The 18,986-nt window shown below is 37.3% G+C and overlaps 1 protein-coding gene across 2 annotated transcripts in view; it reads right to left on the bottom strand.

The window, feature by feature from the left end:
- Positions 1 to 18,986, bottom strand: part of SNTG1 (syntrophin gamma 1) — a 233,717-nt gene that overhangs the window by 41,646 nt on the left and 173,085 nt on the right. For both annotated transcript variants that reach the window (XM_075550673.1, XM_075550674.1), the window contains exons 12-13: positions 18,194 to 18,310; positions 17,001 to 17,072 (exon numbers count right to left, since the gene is read on the bottom strand). In XM_075550673.1, the coding sequence (XP_075406788.1) occupies positions 17,001 to 17,072; positions 18,194 to 18,310 (189 nt within the window). The remainder of the gene's footprint in view (positions 1 to 17,000; positions 17,073 to 18,193; positions 18,311 to 18,986) is intronic.

Below are 18,986 nucleotides of genomic sequence, written 5' to 3'. Positions count from 1 at the left end.
CCTTGGTTTCGTTTGAGAAAGAAATTCACACTAAAACCTGGTTTGTGATCCAAGTGGGTTTTTATAAACTAGAAGCAGTTTCAGGTGTGACAGTAAGCTGAACACAGGTACCCTCATGGCACTGCACGCCCATGTGGCAGCCTGAGGCCAGATGGAAAAATGAGAGCGGTCATCTCCAGGTTCTGGTTCTTTAGGGCCTTCTGCTCAGAGGCGTGGTTGATGGTACTGGTTGACCTCATTGACTGAATTAAGCCCACCAAGCTCAAGGGCGTGAATTGGCGCATGCCCTTTCAGCTTTATCAGCTTCCTACCTCCTCTACGGGACCCCTAGACATGGAGATGAACAACCCCTATTTTGCTACCTAACAGATCCACAATCAATGCTCATGGAAGGAACAGCCAAGAAATCAAACAATGCAGGGTCTGGGAATAATTTACTGTGGCTCCTCTAGCACAGTCTCTAACTCACACCAAAAGACCTATCTTGCATGGGTCTGATAAGAAGATGGGGAAAATTAGTGATAGGATTCACCTGTGAGTAATCATGAACAGAAATTTCTGTAATGCCAGCCTGCTGTGTATAAAATGAGTCTTCTAAGAAGGAGGAGGGATTTCATTACTAACAACAGCTAGGAACGGACCCCATCCTCTACCCAAGATTTTCACACTGTGAATCTCCTGGATCCAGAAAACAGGTCTACCGTCTGAGGGGCAGCAGCAGAACCAGGAGCTAGAGCACAGAGTGATGGACTTCCCAACCCATGAAGCAAGTAAGATTGCCTTTGTGCAGGAGGCTGGCTTGCAGTGGGTGCTTCTGGGCACTTAATTGGGGAAGCCGGACTTGCTGACCCATGGAAGTGGAACAGAGGTCCCTTGGGCTGAGGCTTACGGGAGTGGGGTGCCTCTGTACACTTAATTCAGCGTGGCTGAGTTTCCTGATCCTTGGAGATTGAGTGAATGCCTTTGAGTTGAGGCTTATTGTGGAGTGGTATGTCCCTTTTGGCATTTATTACTAGACCTGAAAGAACACTATAACATATCCTAATAAATAACTCAAACATGAACATTTCTCACTGGCATTACAACTTGTTAATTTCCTTAATAAACCCTTTAATCATAAAAAAATGAGCCAGGAATGATAACTGACTTGAGACCTAGGGGAAAAACAAACCAAAAACACTGCCACTGAGTTGAATCCAACTCATAGTTACCCGACAGAACTGTACTTATTTTGAGGCTGTAAATCTTTATGGGGACAGAAAGCCACTTTCTCCCACAGTTTGTGGCTTGCTGCCCCACAAGTAACCCACTATGCCACCAGACCTCCTTGCAAGCCTCGAAGAGCTAGATCATCCTGGAAAGCGCTCCACAGGAGTCTCCCTGCCACTCCACTTCACAGTTCTTGTTAAAGTTGTCATCAGATGCCAGTAAGTAGGTATTGAATCATGGAAACAAGAAACACAACAGAATCAAGGGCTGCTTTGTTTTCAGCCAAACCATAGTGTTGACAGATAATATCGAATACACAAACCCTGGACTGCCAAAGGAACAAAGAGGAACAACTCTAATGCTGCTAAGAAGGGAGGACTTTGTTTTGTTTACATTGGATAGTTATTAGAAAGTGCCAGTCCCCGGGAAAAGATGTTATACCTAGTGAACTAGAGAGTCAATGAAAAACTGGGGGACATTCAATGAGATGGATTGACACCGTGACTGAGACCAATGGATCAAACAGCAACAATTGTGTGGATGGAAAATGACCTTGTGGCCTGTCAGGTTGCCGTGAGTTGGAAGTGACTTGAGGACACTTAATAATAATGGAAACCACAAATGGAATTATGGCATTACTATACAACCATCACTTTGATAAGGGATATGCATGTATCAATTCAGTCCGCAAAGCAGATATCAGCACCCTTCTCCTTTAAAAGGCTGATGCTGATGCTGGGAACTGGAATAGATGGTGTACTTGACATTCAAAGTGCAGTTGAATGACTAGCAAATGAATGTGTTGAATCTTGTAATTAACCCTTCTAATATTGGGAATTGATTAAGTTCTCTGAGACCAATTTTCCTACTCACAGAATAGGAATTATTGTGTATTTTCTTAGATTGTTTAAAAATTAGAGGCTGCTTTGGAGAATATGTTTTATGCCTAGGGTGAAATTTATTTACCAAGAAGGAGAAACTGATCATTTGAACGGATTTTGAGATTGAGATTCTTTTTCAAGCATAGAGATTTTCTTTTTTTAAAATAAAAGCAACTTGTATTATATTTATTGTTAATGTGGTTCTCTATTAAGACTAAAAATAAATGGCTATTACTATTTTTATAAAGTAACCCTTTATATCCTTGAGTATCAAGCAATTGTTCAGCTTTCTCTTTATAAAAACAAACCCAGGTAACACACCATTCCCTATAGGGAACATGGTTTAGTTATCTAATAACTCTCTAAATTAACCTGCCCACTTAACATTCTGTATTAGTCAAGTGTCTGAGAAGACACAAGAAATGTGGACTATCAATTAAAAACTGGACTCTAGGTAGCAAACACTCTCTAAATTAATCCTGTACATTTTTGCCAAGTGAAAAAGGAAATTTTAGGCCAACTCAGTCAATTAATGCTAACGAGTCACCTCTGTGTTAATGGTATGAAGCTGAACATGTTTTAAAAGAGCATTAGACTAACGAACCAATTTTCAAAATCTTGCTAGTCAGGACTCTCAGGATCACATGACTTTCATCCTCCAAAGATCGTGGAATGGCACTGGATAGGGAAGCCGTTAGTTTCATTGTTCGTGGGCTAATCAAGGGTTGGGATTATAGAAAGTGGTACTCCCCTGTGCGATCATGAGTTGTCGACTGAAATAGGTTCCAGAAGTTCAAAAAACTAGCAATAAAACAGATGTGAAGGAGCCTGGACAAAGTGAGCCCCAGAACCCACCTGTAAGGTAATTGGACAGTCCCTCACAGAAAGGCCACACAGGAGGGAAGATATATTCAGGGTGAATTATGGATTGTTATATCTGTAAGAACTCCCAAGAAAATGATTAATACAAAAAAAGGCGCTACTTTCATTAGTGTCCTGTTCAATCAAAACACAACACTTCAGGGTCATCCAGCTGATTCCGACCTCAGTGAGCCTACTGATGAGTGAAGAGATGCCCCGAAGGTTTCTGAGATACTACTTCTTTATGGGAGTAAAAAGCCTCTTCTTTCTCCCACAGATTAGCTGGTGGTTTCAAACTGCTGACCCTGTGGTTAACAGCCCAAAACACAACCCATGACACCACCAGGGCTTTGTTCCTGTCTAATTATATGTTTCATTGTCCCTATAGTTTTTTAAACAAATTAAAATAATTTTAATTTGGGCAAGCATTTTGAACTGAGTTCAAGAGTGCATGTATCCACAACTACCTTACAAAATATCTTACTCTTGGTTATTACCATGACTCATTGTAGCTATTCAGTTTATATGCATACACACTGAATCCCGGGCACTGGTTTCTGCCTGTGTATTCATCACTGAGAAAAACAGATGACATTCCAACCTCTTGGGGCTTTGTTTTTAATAAGAAAGTGACCAGAAAACAAATAGCCATAACATGTCAGGCGGTGAAAAGGTCAGTTAAAGGAATTTTTGAAGTACTAGCTTTGCCATTTATAGAAGACTGTCAGGAAACTATTTCTTAAGGACACGGTGTTTCAGAAGAAGCATGAAGTCATGGAGCAACAAAGAAAACTTGGGGGAGGAGGACAGTAATGTCAAATCATCTGGATTAGAAGGTGTTGACACACCAGAGCCAAATTGCAGTGAGTTGCAGAAGGAGATAGTAGAATACTAGAAAGACGTATGATAGGAGGTTTTGGGGGAAAAAACCTTGGGTCATATTAAACGATAATATGAGTCAAGAATTAAGACTGAAATCCAGGCGAGAGATGGTGAGTCTGTCATCCTTAATGCCAATGAGAACAACCAATGTGGTGGCCCTGTTGAAGTGCAAGGTGGTAAGGGACATATCTTTTGCTGATGGATCTAAGGGGCTTAAGAAAAAGGATCAGTGGTTAATGCAAGGTTTGGGATTAGATCAATATAAAAGCAAATGGTCACTAATGAGATGGGTATGTGGGTATTGGAGAACATTTTAAGATAAACATTTCTTATACTGGAGCATTCAAAAGCAGTGTATGTGTTTGCAATGCAGTGAGAGATAAAAATAAATGTGTAACCAATACCTTATAAGTAGTATTTAAAATAATGAAGTTCACATATTCATTGGGAATACTTAAGCAGTGAGTTGGAAAAATGGAATGTTCATGATACTGGTAATTCTGAGTAACTATTAGTCCTCCTTGGTACAGTCACTGTACAAAAGGATTCGGTAGACATTCAGCCATTCCAGTAGGCACCAAATGAGCAAGAGTCAGTGGTGCTGAAGGAAGAAGTTCAAGAGGCATTGAATGCATTAGCCAAAAGCAAGGCTCCCAGAATTGAAAGACTATCAATTGAAATATTTCAACAGGCTGATGAAGCACTAGAAACTACTCATTTGGGCCAGGAAATTTGGAAAACACCTAATTAGCAAACTTTATTTATTTGGTAATTCTAATAATAATCTAGCCAATGGTATAGCATTTAAACTACTATTGAGGAAAATATTATATCTGTTTAGGAAAGGTTTTTCCATTAAAATAGTGAAATGCAGACTTCTGTGGATTAAAAACTTAAGTGGAGACAATTTTAAAAAGCAATGGCATCAGTCAAAATTTGATCAAGCATGCATTCAAGATGCATTGATTATTATTAGCAATTGAAATGCAAAAGTTGGAAACAAAGGAAGGAACAATAGTTGGAAAATATTGTTTTGGTAATAGAAACGAAGCTGAGACCACATGACAGAATATTGAAAAACCAACAATTTGTTCATAGTAAATACCTTTTTTTTCAGCAACACAAAAGGAACTATACACATGGACTTCCCCAGAGGCAATACACAGAAATCAGATTTACTACATCTGTGATAAGACAGCATGGAGAAGCTCAATATCAGCAGCATTAAAATCAGACCACAGGCCCACTGTGGAACTGATCATCAATTGCTCATATGGAAACTCAGCACAAGACTGAAGAACAGCAATAAAAGAGAGTCAAAACACAACCTGGAGTTTGTTCCACCTAAATTTCTGAGGGCATCCCAAGAACAGATTTGACACATTGAACACTAATGACAGAAGATCTCATGAGCTGTGGGAGGACATCAAGAACATCATTCATGAGAAAGCAAAAAGTTATTTAAAACTCAGGCAAGACAGAAAGAAAAGATCAAAGTGTAAGTCACAAGAGCCTCTAAAACTTGCTCCTAATTGTAGAGCAGCTAAAGCAAATGGAAAAGAGCATGAGGTTAAGGAGCTGAATAGGAAATTTCAAAGGTAATTAGAAGACCCAAAGCCAAGCACTGTAACAAAATTAGAAAACCAAAAACGTACAACAGGCTCAGCATTTCTGAACTGAAAGAAGTCAAGAAAAAATTCAAGCCTCAAAATTCAATTTCAAAAGATTCTACAGGCAAAATATTGACTGATGCAGGAAACATCAACAGAAGATAGAAAGAATACGTGGAGTCACTGCACCACAAAGTACTAGTCGACAGTCTACCATTTCAGGAGGTAGAACATGAGCACGGATCAACTGTGCCGAGCGAATAAGCTCAAACTGCACTGAATAAATTAGTCAGAAACAAGGTTCCAGGAATTGATGGAATACCCATTGAAATGTTTCAGCAAGCTGAAGAAGCACTGGAAACGCTCATTTGTCTATGCCAAGAAATTTCGAAGACAGTTACTTGACCAACTAATTGGAAGATATCCATATGTGTGCCCATTGCAAAGAAAAGTGACCAAGAGGATTCTCAAACTATAGAATGATATCGCTGATATCACATGCAAGTAAAATGTCGCTTAAGACCATTCCCCAATGGTCACAGCAGTACATTGCCAGGGAACTTCCAGAGGTTCGGGTCAGATTCAGAAGAGGATGTGAAACAAGGGATATCATTGCTGTTGTCAGATGGATCTTGGCTCAAAGCAGAAAGAAGTTTACTTGTGTTTCATAGACTATGCAAAGGCATTTGACTGTTTTGACCATAACAAACTGTATTACGTTGCTAATTATGCATTTTAGAACTGAGAATTTTTATTAATCCTTGGCTACCCAGACATCTCGATTTAAGATAATTATATTTTAGCATATGTCTTTTGGAGGTAAATCAAAATTATGTAAGTTGGAAACCTCCTCAAGTGAACTAGAATTTACCTTAAACATACCTGTTGAAGATTAAAATAACTGAAATACACTTTTGGAATTTAAGTGGAAATACCCTAATGTAAGAACCAAATGACTGCTATCCCACAGTCCTGCATGGATTTGGAAGTAATTGGGCTTTATTTCACATATTTTGTTTTTAATGCTGCCCCATAAAGATTACCATATAGTAATTGTTATTTTTCACATTCCTTTGCTTTTGTGACATACTTTATTGCTGCACACATACTTTGGTGTTTGTGAATGATCTTTATTGAAATTTTTGCCTTGTATCTAACCTTCATTATTTTCTTAAACAGTGTCATTTAAATCATTTAAAATTTTAATCTATATAAGTTTGCATTCCACTCTTTTAATCTAAAATACTTTACAAATTATATATTTTTCTCAATAGTAGTTTAAATTCTATATCATTAGCTAGATTAATATTGATGGTATTATTATTATAATTATTAAATGGCCCTTGTAGCTTACGGATATTATTTTGCAAGGGGCTGAACTTGCTGCCTCTAAAGTGGATTAAGATGATCTATAGAGAGAGCTCACACTAAATGTATACCATAGTTTATGAAAAATTATTTGTATGATGTAGCCCTGCTAGGTATTTGCTTTCATCAAGTGATCACAGAAAACATGAGTTCTTTAGCAAAGCATATAAAGCATCTGAGGTCTTCAATGCGCGTATTAAAACTAGCAGCCACCTAAGTGAGGTGCCAGCTATGTCCTCAGGAGAGCCCGCAGCAGCCCGCATCACCCAAGGATTGTAGATATTCAAATCCAAGATAAGAGCAGAGCGTAGGATTAGAAACTACATTTTGAACACTCCGTTTGCAGAAGGCTGTGGCTGAGAGTGAAAGCCCAAAACCCACGAATAGAATTTACACATGGATTAAGCCTCCTTTGAATTCCCTTGACAATTGACCAAGGTGGGGACCATGCCCTCAAACTGAGTGCATTGGAAAGTAGATGACTGCAGACCCCAAACTCACAGCCACTGCCATTGAATCAGGTCACATTTGCAGCAGCCTTGGCGGTGTCCTTGAGCTAGCAATTCCTTTGGATTCCTTGAGCTAGCAATTCCTTTGGATTTCCCCAAATAGCTGGGAATTTGGCGGGTGAATATTTCTTCCACAGAGTTGTTTTTAGGGCTGATGACGTTGCTGTTTATTACGCCACCAGGTGTCTTACTGCAGATATAGTTAGGTTAAAAAAGTAACCCCTTATCATTTATTTTCTCTTTTGACCTATTTTCAAGTTGTTCTATTTAAAAAGTATGTTCTGCTTTCTTTTGGATTGTGATTTTTCTGTGTTTTGTTTGGATTGTTTTTTGAATTTTTTGGGGGGGGATAATTTTCTTAATATAAGATACAGGATAAATAAATGTATAGAGACAGTAGCTTGATTATTACTTTCTTAGAGTTATAGCAGAAGAGGTTGGGGAAAATGGGAAACAGAATAAAGGGTACAAGAGTGAAGTAAATGTTCTAAAATCAGTTGTGGTGATGGCTGCATGATTCTTTTAAATACATTTATACACTTGAATTGTATAGTGCACGAATTACATGGCATAAAACTGTTTTTACTATTTTTTTATTTGAAGGAAAAAATGCCTCTTTTTGTCTTAAGTATCTTCTCTCTCTCTCTCTCTCTCTTTACACACACACACACAATAATGGTGTATCTAGATCAGAAGAGTCTCCATCTTAATGTTAATAAGAAACAAGGGAAACTAATGATTTTTACATAAAAACCTGGATAAGCTCTTCATATTTGCCACTGAAAGGAACAAATGAGACAATTAAAAATCTGTACTTGAGAGGTCACAGACTAAAATAAATGCTTTTCTGATGAAAGAGATATCCATAGAACTCCTGCTTCACCTTGTAAAATTAACGAGCAGAACTATTAAAAACAAAACGAAACAAACAAACCAACTCACTGCTATTGTGTCTGTGCCGACTCATGGCAAACCTGCTGGACCAGGTTGGACTGCCCCTGGGGTGTTCTGGCATTTGAACTGTTACAGCAACAGAAAGCCCTAGTATTCTCTGGGAGCAGCTGGTGGTTTTGAACTGTGTCCCTTAGGTATCTGAAGCCACTATGGCTCAAGGGCTCCTCGACTACCCCTAGAAACCATAAAAAATGTTACTTTTAATGTAAAACACACTGTGTAACCGCTGTCACCAGGGAAACTCTAGAACTAGTCTAAGCACTCTGCTGTCGAGATCATATGTCCTTTTCTGTGACCCCCCCTCATTTTTAGCCCATGACCAATGAACAAATCCACAAACTACAAAAGGAGCCCATGATTCCTATATGTATTTTATATAATTGAATTGTACTTGCACAGTTCTGAAGATGTGTTCATTGTGGGTCCTTCCCTCCTGTTATACTACTGTGGGTTAATGTGGGAACAGATGGTTGGACTTGGTCTCCCCTGCATTCTCACTCTGTGTCATATTTCAGAGACTCGGGGGCAATAGGAAGCTTCATTTGAGGACCATGGATGAGGGGAACTAACTTGGAGGGAAACGTGATGAGGACTAACTTATAGCAGAGGGGGTCTGGAAGCCTTATAGTCCACGGTAGGAAAGCCTCCACTTTGGTAAGTTAGAGGTAAAATCCAAGTACATTATCCTGCTTTAAATGACATCACCACAGATTCTCCCCTAACCACTATGCGGCCTTAAAGGCAGTGGGTGTTAACAAACCCAGGGACAAGGGAACAACAACTGATCTAAAATTGAGGATGAGGAGGGTGTAGGAGACCTGGTAGGGCTGGATCAAGGGCAATGTAACCAAGAGGAATTACTGAAACCCAAATGAAGGCTGAACATGATGGTGGGACAAGAGGAAAGTAAAAGGAAATACAGGAAAGAACTAGGAGGCAAAGGGCATTTATAGAGGTCTAAATACAGGCTTGTACATATGTAAATATATATATGAGGAGGTAGAAATAGATCTATGTGCACTTATTTATATGTTTAGTACTAAGGCAGCAGATGGACATTGGAGCTCTACTTCAAGTGCTCCCTGAATGCAAGAACACTGTTCTATTAACCTGGCATTCCATGATGCTCACCTTTCTGGCATGATTGCTGAAGACAAAACGGGTGCATCAGCAAATGTGGTGAAGGAAGCTGATGATGCCTGGCTATCAAAAGATATACCCTCTGGGGTCTTAAAGACTTGAAGATAAACTAGCGGCCATCTAGCTGAGAAGCAACAAAGTTCACATGGAAGAAACACACCAGCCTGTGTGATCTTGAGGTAGTGTCAATGGGATCACACCAAGAACAAAAAAATCATATAATTGTGAATGAGGGGGAGTTCAGAGTGGAGACCCAAAGCCCATCTGTAGGCAATTGTACATCCCCTTACAGAAGGGTCACGGGGAGGAAATAAGCCAGTCAGTGTGCAGTGTAACACCAATGAAACATACAAATTTCCTCTAGTCCAGGTGTCCTGAAACTATGGCTCACAGGCCACATGCAGCCCACCAGGTGTTTTTGCCCCATTTTTTTTACTTCAAAATAAGATATGTGTAGTGTGTACAGGAATTTGTTCATAGTGTTTTTTTTAACTATAGTCTGGCCCTCCAGCAGGTCTGAGGGACAGTGAACTGACTCCCTGTTTTAAAAGTTTGAGGACCCCTGCTAGTCCTTTAATGCTTCCTCCCCCATACTATCATGACCCCAATTTTCCCTTACCAATCCAGCTAGACCAGAGCATGTACCTGGGTACAGATAAGAACTGGAAACACAGGGAATCCAAGACAGATAAACCCCTCAGGACCAGTAATGACATTAGTGATACTAGGAGGGGAGGGAAAGGTGGGGTAGAAAGGGGGAACTATCACAAGGGTCTACATATAACTCCCTCCCAGGGGGAGGGAAAACAGAAAAGTAGGTGAAGGGAGACAGTTAGTGTAGGACATGAAAACATAATAATAATTTTAAAATTATCAAGGGTTCATGAAGGAGGGAGGATGGGGAAGGGAGGGGGGAAACTAAGGAGCTGATACCAAGGGCTCAAGTAGAAAGAAAATGCTTTGAAAATGATGATGGCAACAAATGCACTTGGCACAATGGATGTATGTATGGATTGTGATGAGTTGTATGATCCCCCAATAAAATGATTTAAAAAAATGAGCACAGGGTTGATTATATCTCCCTACAGTAGCAGACATCATTTTGTTCTCTTTTCCCAGTGTGACACCCAGCCCTCCCCAACCCACACCTCGTACCTTCCCCCAATGCAGGTATTAGGTTTCCTCACCTGTGAACTCAGGGACCTTAATGTCAAAACTCCCCATCTTCTGATACATGTAACTACGGAATATGCATGTTTTATGTCTACCCATAACTGTCCCAAGGTGGTAAATTTTCTCTCTATTCTCCCTGTTCCACGTGGACAATCAAGAGGCGCTGAGGTGAGCATGTGACCATAAAATGTGTCTGACTCCTTTATTGTATTCCCTATCCTCTTTGAGTTTTCTATGATCTTTATACATGGTGTCCGTACAATTGCGCCTACTGTCCTCGGCTTTGGGAGACTGGTTTCCTCTAACACATGGGTCAAACTGAGGGCTTGTAGAAAAAGGAAGACAAGAAGAGAGGTTGAATCAGAGGGCGCTGTCTGAAATGTTCAGAGATCAACCATCTTTAGCAGATTTTTGTTTGCAACACTTTGCCTTGACCCATTTTCTGTATTCTTCCAGTTGCTTGCTATCCAGTTGACCCTTAAAGCCAGACAAGTTCATGTAGACTGGGATCTAAATCCTGGTGAGCCGAAAGATTATCTTTGGCTGATTTAGGGGACTAGATCGCCAGTCCTTCTTTCTGGTCTATTTTAGTCTGGAAACCTCCCTCTGAAACCAGTTCAGCATTCAGGCAACAACTCAATCTCCACTGTGAGATGGGTGGTGGTTCCACACATGGTGGAATTACCAGCAGTGAAACTGTGGTCTCCCATATCGTAGGATAGAATCCTACCACTGCTCTTCCTAGTCTGTGTAGATTAGTATGCATTGTTTCATGCAGAAAATAGAATCTGAAAAAAAAATTGTGCATACCGCAGCAACTTGAGTCAATATATATAATTCTATACATTATTATATAAGTAATATAATAATATTTATATTATTGGTTAAAAAATTATTTTATTTTGCTGCTTTGGTTCCGAATATACACAGAGCAGAGCATCCAGTAACTTAACTGTTCCTTTGTGTACAATTCTGGACATTGACTGCCATCTTTGAATTGTGTAAGCATTCAGCTTCCTTCTCCAAATGGTTTCTTCACGTAACATAAATAGCAGCATTGTGTTGTATCTTTTTCGTTGCTGTTGTCCATTGTGGTAGTTACATAATTTCATGTCAACTTGATAAAAAAGTACAGGGGTGGAGTCTACTCTATCAATCAGGTCAAAGCCTGATGATGCTTTCCTGTGGGTATGGCCTTCACACTATGATTCTGGGAACTTCCTCTCTTTCTTCTTGGAGGTGGGCCACACTCTCTTCAGCATCACTTTCCCATTGAGGAGCCACACTCAGAGAGCTGGAGTAGACCTGTAGCCCACACCAGTGCTGAGATGCTTCCACGGATCCACAAGACTTTTCACTCACTGGCCTATAATCTCCTGTATTCAGCATCATTGCATGTGCTGCGTGATTCTGAAGAGGAATTTATAGACTAGTGTCAGACATACGGGCTAAAGTATACTTGTGGACTTGATGTGGTGAGGGCTGAGATGTTTTCCCCTGTGAAGCTCTCTCTCACACACATTTGTATGTCTCTGAATTTGTTTTTCTAGACAACCCAGTCTAATGCATCTATTTTATTCAATAAAGATAAATCTTAAAAGAGAAAAACAAATAAACAAAAAAACTGTAGTTTCAGAATTTATCCATATTCCACAGATCCAGAAGGTTTGGTTTTCATGATGTTCAATTATTTTTAATTCTTTGCTAAAATTCACATGACATTACACTATATTCATAACTTTCTGCAGATTCATATACCTTTGTGCAGGAATCAAGATGATGAAGCCCATTAGGAAGGGCTTGGTTTTGTAAAAACAAAACTGAGTCTTCAAAAGATTTGTAGCAAGTTCTGTGTGAGAACATGAAAAGCAAATAGCATTTATTTTATTCTTTTGAATTGCTATTACTAAAATATCTTCAAAATGAATTTGACTATCACTGACAATTTCATTTTGGAAGATGCTGTATATACAACATCCTCCTCTTCCTAGTTTTAATAATGAGAGATTAAGAGATCCGTAGGTGTGTTGTTAGGTACCTGGAGTCACTTCTGACTCATAGTTACCCCATGTACAACATGACAAACTGCCCAGTCCTGTGGCATCCTCACAACTGTTCTTATTTTTGAGTCCGTCGATGTAGTTACTGTGACAATCTGTATTGTACAAATCTTCCTCTTTTTCACTGCCCAGCTACTTTAGCAAGCATGCTGTCCTTCTCCAGTGACTGGTCTCTCCTGACTACATGTCAAACAGTACGGGACATGAAGTCTTGCCATCTTTGCCTCTAAAGAGGACTCTTGTTTTCCTTTTTCAAAGACAGATCTGTTTGTTCTTTTGGCATTTCAAGGTACTTTTAGTATTCTTCGCCCACACCATAATTCAAAATGCATCATTTTTGATTTTTGTCTTCCTATTCAATGTCCAACTTTTACATGCATGTGGGGCAATTGAATATACCATGGCTTGGGTCAGGGCACCTGAGTTCTTAAAGTTGGTTATGTAGATTTATTAAAAAGCGTTGTACTTTCCTGCTTTGCTCACATCTGACCTATATGAACTATATTGCTTACTGGGTAAAAATGTGAGGAGAATAATAAACTGAGTTTCACAATAGCCAGAAACAACCAGTCTGAAAAAAAGCATAAAGCAAAATATATAGAAAATACGTCTATATATTAAGGACATGTGGAGGGATATTTAATCTCTAAAAGTATTTAATACTTATCTAATAATAATATAAAGAAACACTGATTACCAAGTAGTATTTAAAATATTGCATTGTCTTTATATATTTTTGTATACTGTGTATACATTTTCATATCATTTTAATTTGTATTCAAATTTTATCTTTGTATTTATTTTGCTTTCATTTTAATCAGATTATGATATATGCACATCCCATACACTTTTTCATATTTAGAGATCTCTTGTATGCAAAATGGCATTTTAGAGGTAAAAATAATATTAAATATAAGGCTGTCTGTTCCTGTAAAGATTTAACTAGGAAACCCTACGACTGCCTGGGCCTATAGAGTTCCTATCACTCAGAATGAAGACAGAAGGTTTCTTCAATTACTAAATCATATTTCCAGAGTCTGTGTGGTTGGCATTCTATCTGCATACCTAAGCCAGGAGTTTGCCCTATAGAGGTACTCTTAATTAATGGTAGTATGTCTGAGTCAATTGTCTCAAATATTGTGTCAATTCTGAGGGTATCCCTCCTTTTCTTTACCCTCTAGCCTACCAAACCTATCTAATGATTGATCTTGCTTGGCAATATGTCTAAAGTGAGCAAGCTCAAGACTTGATAGCCTACATTTTTTGAAACTTTCTGGTTAAATTTTTTAAAGGATGGTTTTATTCCTACTTTGACAGCATGGCCTATTCTTTACTTCTTGTTGTTTTTTGCCAATACTACAATTTAAATATATCAATCCTTCTTCAGTCTTGCTGTTCTGTTTCCTAGGGTTTTTATGCTGATGGCCAATTGAAAATATGATAGTTTCATGAAACACACCTTGTCATCAGAGCGTCATCTTTGCTTTGTGTATATATATATATATATATATATATATATATATATATATATATATATATATATATATTCTGTTTAAGACCATAGGAACAAGCAAACACACTGACAAAGGAGAGAGAGTTGTTCCAGCTACATTTCCCCACAATAGCAAGCCTATTGTGATTAAGTCAATTCTGATTCATAATGATTCCTGGTGAGGTTTTTGGGGCTACAGACTTTTATGTGTACATCCTTGCTTTTATCAAACTAAAGTCTTTATGAGTTTTAATGATTTTATCAGGTTTCCCCTACCATGAACCCAAGACAAACTTTATATTCATGTAAACTTTTCCCCTGACATATAATCATTGCTTACAAGATTACCTGCCATAGAGTAAACACTCTAATTATTGGCCATGTAAATGAAAAGATGTTTCATTGGTATTTATGAGAAGAGAAACAAATGGAAGCTACTTGTTTTATTGTTAGCTGTTATTGAGAAATCCCCCTGAAATGCCCAAAATTAAGGAAATGACTAAACAAATTTTAATGGGTCTATTGACTTGGAAGACAAAAGTATACCTGACCCAAATCAGGATATAGTAAAACTTGATGTATCATTACTATGTAAAAATATTAGCATTGGACTAAAACATGGATAATTAAACTAATATGGTGCAGTGGTAGTTTCAGAATTTCTTCCTCTCCTTTCTTTCTTAATTTGCTAGACTTCTTTTTAAAAACAGAAAGAAAAGAATACAATTCGAGAGCTATGAACGAGTTGGATAAGGAACTTCCCTCAGATGCTAATACATCTTTTAACTGTTGCCAAAACACAATTAACTCATAACCAACGCAATGTTCCAGCATTATTCCCACTGACACTGAGAGGAAGGACAATTCATCTGAATGTAATCAGTTGTTCTTTCTCTACCTTTGCGGTGCATTTGAAATGTTCTGACATTTCCTAACCTACCAAAGGCTTAGGTAGAACAGAAGTAAGAAACAAAATTCAAGGTTTTAGGTTCTCCTTGGTTGCACAAGGAAGGTCAATGTTAAGCAATGATTTCATTGTCAGTATGATGTGCTTTCAAACATCCAAGCTCTAGAACAGAAAGTAAATAAAGATTACTCCTGTTTGGCTCTTACAAAAATGCCCAGAAAGATCACTAGAACATTTACAGAATTATTCATGATTTCTAATTGTACAAATCCTGTGACATAAAGGTTCACTGAACGATTTTCACCATAATCCAAATGAGTAAACAACCCACCCACCCATCAATAGAGGAACATACATTAAAATAGCATGCAGTCCCAAAAGTTTATGAATACTGACACATTCCTATGCATGAATGAACCTTAAAAATATCATGCTGAATGAAACAAGCCAGATACAAAATGATAAACATGATATGATCTCAAATGTGAAATAACGAGTATAACATGCACAGAAACTAAATTAATAAGCAGTTTCCGATGACAGTTGAATGGAAGAAATAGAGAATTGCTACTTAAGGGGTTTCTTTTTTGTTGAAAAAAATAATTTGTAAATAGTAGTGGTTATATTTTTGTGATGGGAAATTCATTAATATCCCTGACTTGTACTCTGAAAAATGATTAAAATGTGAACTGAATACTGTTCATGACTATGAAGACCTTTATTCATTAGGCCACTTAATTCCGTCTTATTATTCTTGACTCTACTTCTTGTGTCATTGCAGCTGAATGAAAATGCATTGAAAATGTGTCTCCTAGAGCTGCTTGACTGCTTTGAAGAACACAATCATCAGAAAAAGACCTGGTAGGTGAAAAATAAGCACGAAGCATAACTAGGCAAACCCACTTGGATGTTCCATTAGATTATGAGTTGGATGGTGCCTGGGTGCTATCATTGAACTCTTTGGTCAAAGTTCTACAGAATATTCTGTAGGCTAATAAAATAGTAGGAATGAAAAACACAATTTCAAATTCCCATGAAATTCAGACTTTCTGGATCTATGAAATAGTCTTTGAACATTGTCTTAAATCAGAAATACCCCTTGAAGTTTTCTTAAAACCAAAGAATAATTCAGCTAAATCAATGAGGAATGTATGCCTTGAAAACCATGCTCTTTTAATAGATATTTATATGGAATTCAATTTACAACAGTAACAAAATATTAGATAGGAAATTTACTCAAAATTTAGATAAGAGTTTATATAAAAATTTAATAATGTTCAGAGGGGAGGAATAGCCTAGGACAGCAGGGGGATCATGGTTGTGGAACTTGAAGAATGTAGTCAGTATCCCTGAATCATAAATGTAGACAATGTTGAATATGCCTGCTCTGTAATATGTATTCTCAAAAACAGTTCAATTAAATGAAACTGTAAAAATGGATTAAAATGGCCATTGTTGGTATTTTTTAATAAATATGAGCCTTTCTTTTAGAAAAAGGGAGAAGCCTTTGTGAATCAATGCAATTTGACTTCTGACAATTTTGTGCTTCTTGCATATTGAAGAGATGGTTAAATTCAAAGATGAAAGAATAATTATTTTTATCTGCATTTGTCTTTTATACTTACAACATTTTCTAATCCCAGAATTTTTCTGTATTTTAATCAGCAAAACAAAGAGTGTAGTGACAAGGTTTAAATTCAGACTGTTTTCATTGATTTTACTTTTCTTCTGTAGTCTCCCTGCCATCTATTTCCCTCCTACTGCAGAAAGGCAGAATCTATCTTCAAACTCTCTGGGATACTGTGAGGTACTGAGTATTCTTATTGTTTTGTCTATTGCTTTTGGCTTATATACATAGTTCTTGCTCTTATGAAATATATATTTTATATATATGATAGGAACCCAGGCTTTCTGAGTACATATCATTAAAATAATCATTACTTATTGATCATACCTTGAGAATCTTGCACATAATTTCATAAATGGAAAATGTTTTCTCAGCGCGGGTCCAATCCCAAGTGGTCACCTTAGGAGAGGAGAAAATAACTTCATTAATCTTACACAAATATCCCATATTTTCTTCTTTCTTTTATTTACGTAATATGGTACATAGTAAGTTGAACATCAATAGGTTATATGTTTATCAATTGTGTTATGTATTTTTCTATTGTGAAATTATTCTAAAGAATTTCCATGCATAAAGTTTTGATCAGTAAAACAAGTTCCCTAATTCTTAGACCCTGCATGAATACACCTATTAGGTCTAGAATTTTATATTTATATTAAATACATATTTTAGTCCACTATTATGCAACATTCATATTTCCAAAAGCAAGATTTTAAGTGGCAATAAATATTTATCTTTCTATATAGTGTCAGTCCAGTTGTTAAAACATAGATTACTAGAGATCATCAAAAATTGTATTTATTTTATTTAGACAGATCTGTACAATAGAGATAAAGATATTTCAATGGTCATAATGATAGTTGCCCGGATATATTTCTAATTTTGTCAAGGAAATTCCTCCATTCTGAACTTTTAACTTTTAACAAAAATTTGGCTTAGGTTAAGATAAATTCAACACTATCAGAACATGATTATATAAATTTGATGGTCAGCAATTATTACATGCTAATAATAAATGTAAGTTTAAAATGTACCACCAATAATTAAAAGTACGAAACAAATTTATAAGGCTCCTTAAACCCCCTTGATGACAAAGAATTGATAAATGTAACATTTCTAAAGCATCTTCAAAATTGATTACTCTATTTTAATCTTTTCTTTATATACTAATTCCCTATATTTATGAACTTAATTACAAAATTAATTTTGTAATTTACAAATGTTTTTAATCACCTTTCCAAAGTCTTCATTGAATTTTTAACAATATTACAATTTGGTCCATTATTTTTCAGAGGTCCAATATTTCTTTAAAGGGAAATTCTCTTGTAGAATATTCAAAAGTGATAAAGCAATTATTTAGGATCAGGTCATATTTTTACACACATTTGAATTACTTTCTATTTTTTTCTTGTATCGGAACTTCAAAATGTATTGACTATATGCTATGAAGTACTGTTAAGTAGATGTCAAATATTGCATCAACGCCCAACAAATAAATAAGATAACATAGAAATTCTTACTGGAGGTGCCAAAAACTTGTAAAGACTTGAACCCCTAAGGGCGAGAAATACTGGAGAATACATCTTCTCCTGAAGGTGATCCTGCTCCCGTGCTTCACACCAGCCCATGTAGACTATCTATAAGAAAATTGAAAACCATTAACCAACAAAACATTCTATGCACCTCATTGTCATCAAGTCCCTGCCAACTCATAGCGGCACTATAAGACAGGGTGGAACTGCCCAGGTGGGTTCCCGAGGAGGTACTTTTTCACCAGATTAGAAAACCTCATCATTCTCCCCTGGAATGGGTAGTGATTTTGAGCAGCGCAAAGCAAATCCACTACATCACCAGAAAACCATGCATAGCACTTTGTATTTTAATCTGTTAAAATTAGGAAGTGAATTAAAGACAAAAATGCATTAAATCAGATTTTCCTTCAATAAAGGAATGCGAATTCCTCACCATAGATGATAATGATTCATGAATATTTTCAAAGTACTAATTTATTTGTGATCCCACTTAACCTTAAATATAATTCTACCAGTCTTTACAAATATTTCCTTGTAAAGAATCTATCACTCCATTGCAGTAGTTTTCTGAGAGTAAACAAATTCCAAATTCCCTGCCATGTAGTCAATTCGGACTCATAGAGACCAGACAGGACAGAGTAAAACAACCCCTTTCTGAGGTTTCTGAGGCTCTAAATCTTTACAGGGCCGAGTGTGTCATCCTTTTCCTCCGAAGTAGCTGGTGGATTCGAACTACTGAACTGGTGGTTAGCAGTCCAACACCTAACTGACTACACCAGCA

Source organism: Tenrec ecaudatus, chromosome 5 (genome assembly GCF_050624435.1).
Source record: "Tenrec ecaudatus isolate mTenEca1 chromosome 5, mTenEca1.hap1, whole genome shotgun sequence".
Lineage (NCBI taxonomy): Eukaryota > Metazoa > Chordata > Mammalia > Afrosoricida > Tenrecidae > Tenrec > Tenrec ecaudatus.
This window is presented reverse-complemented; position numbering and strand designations above follow the sequence as displayed.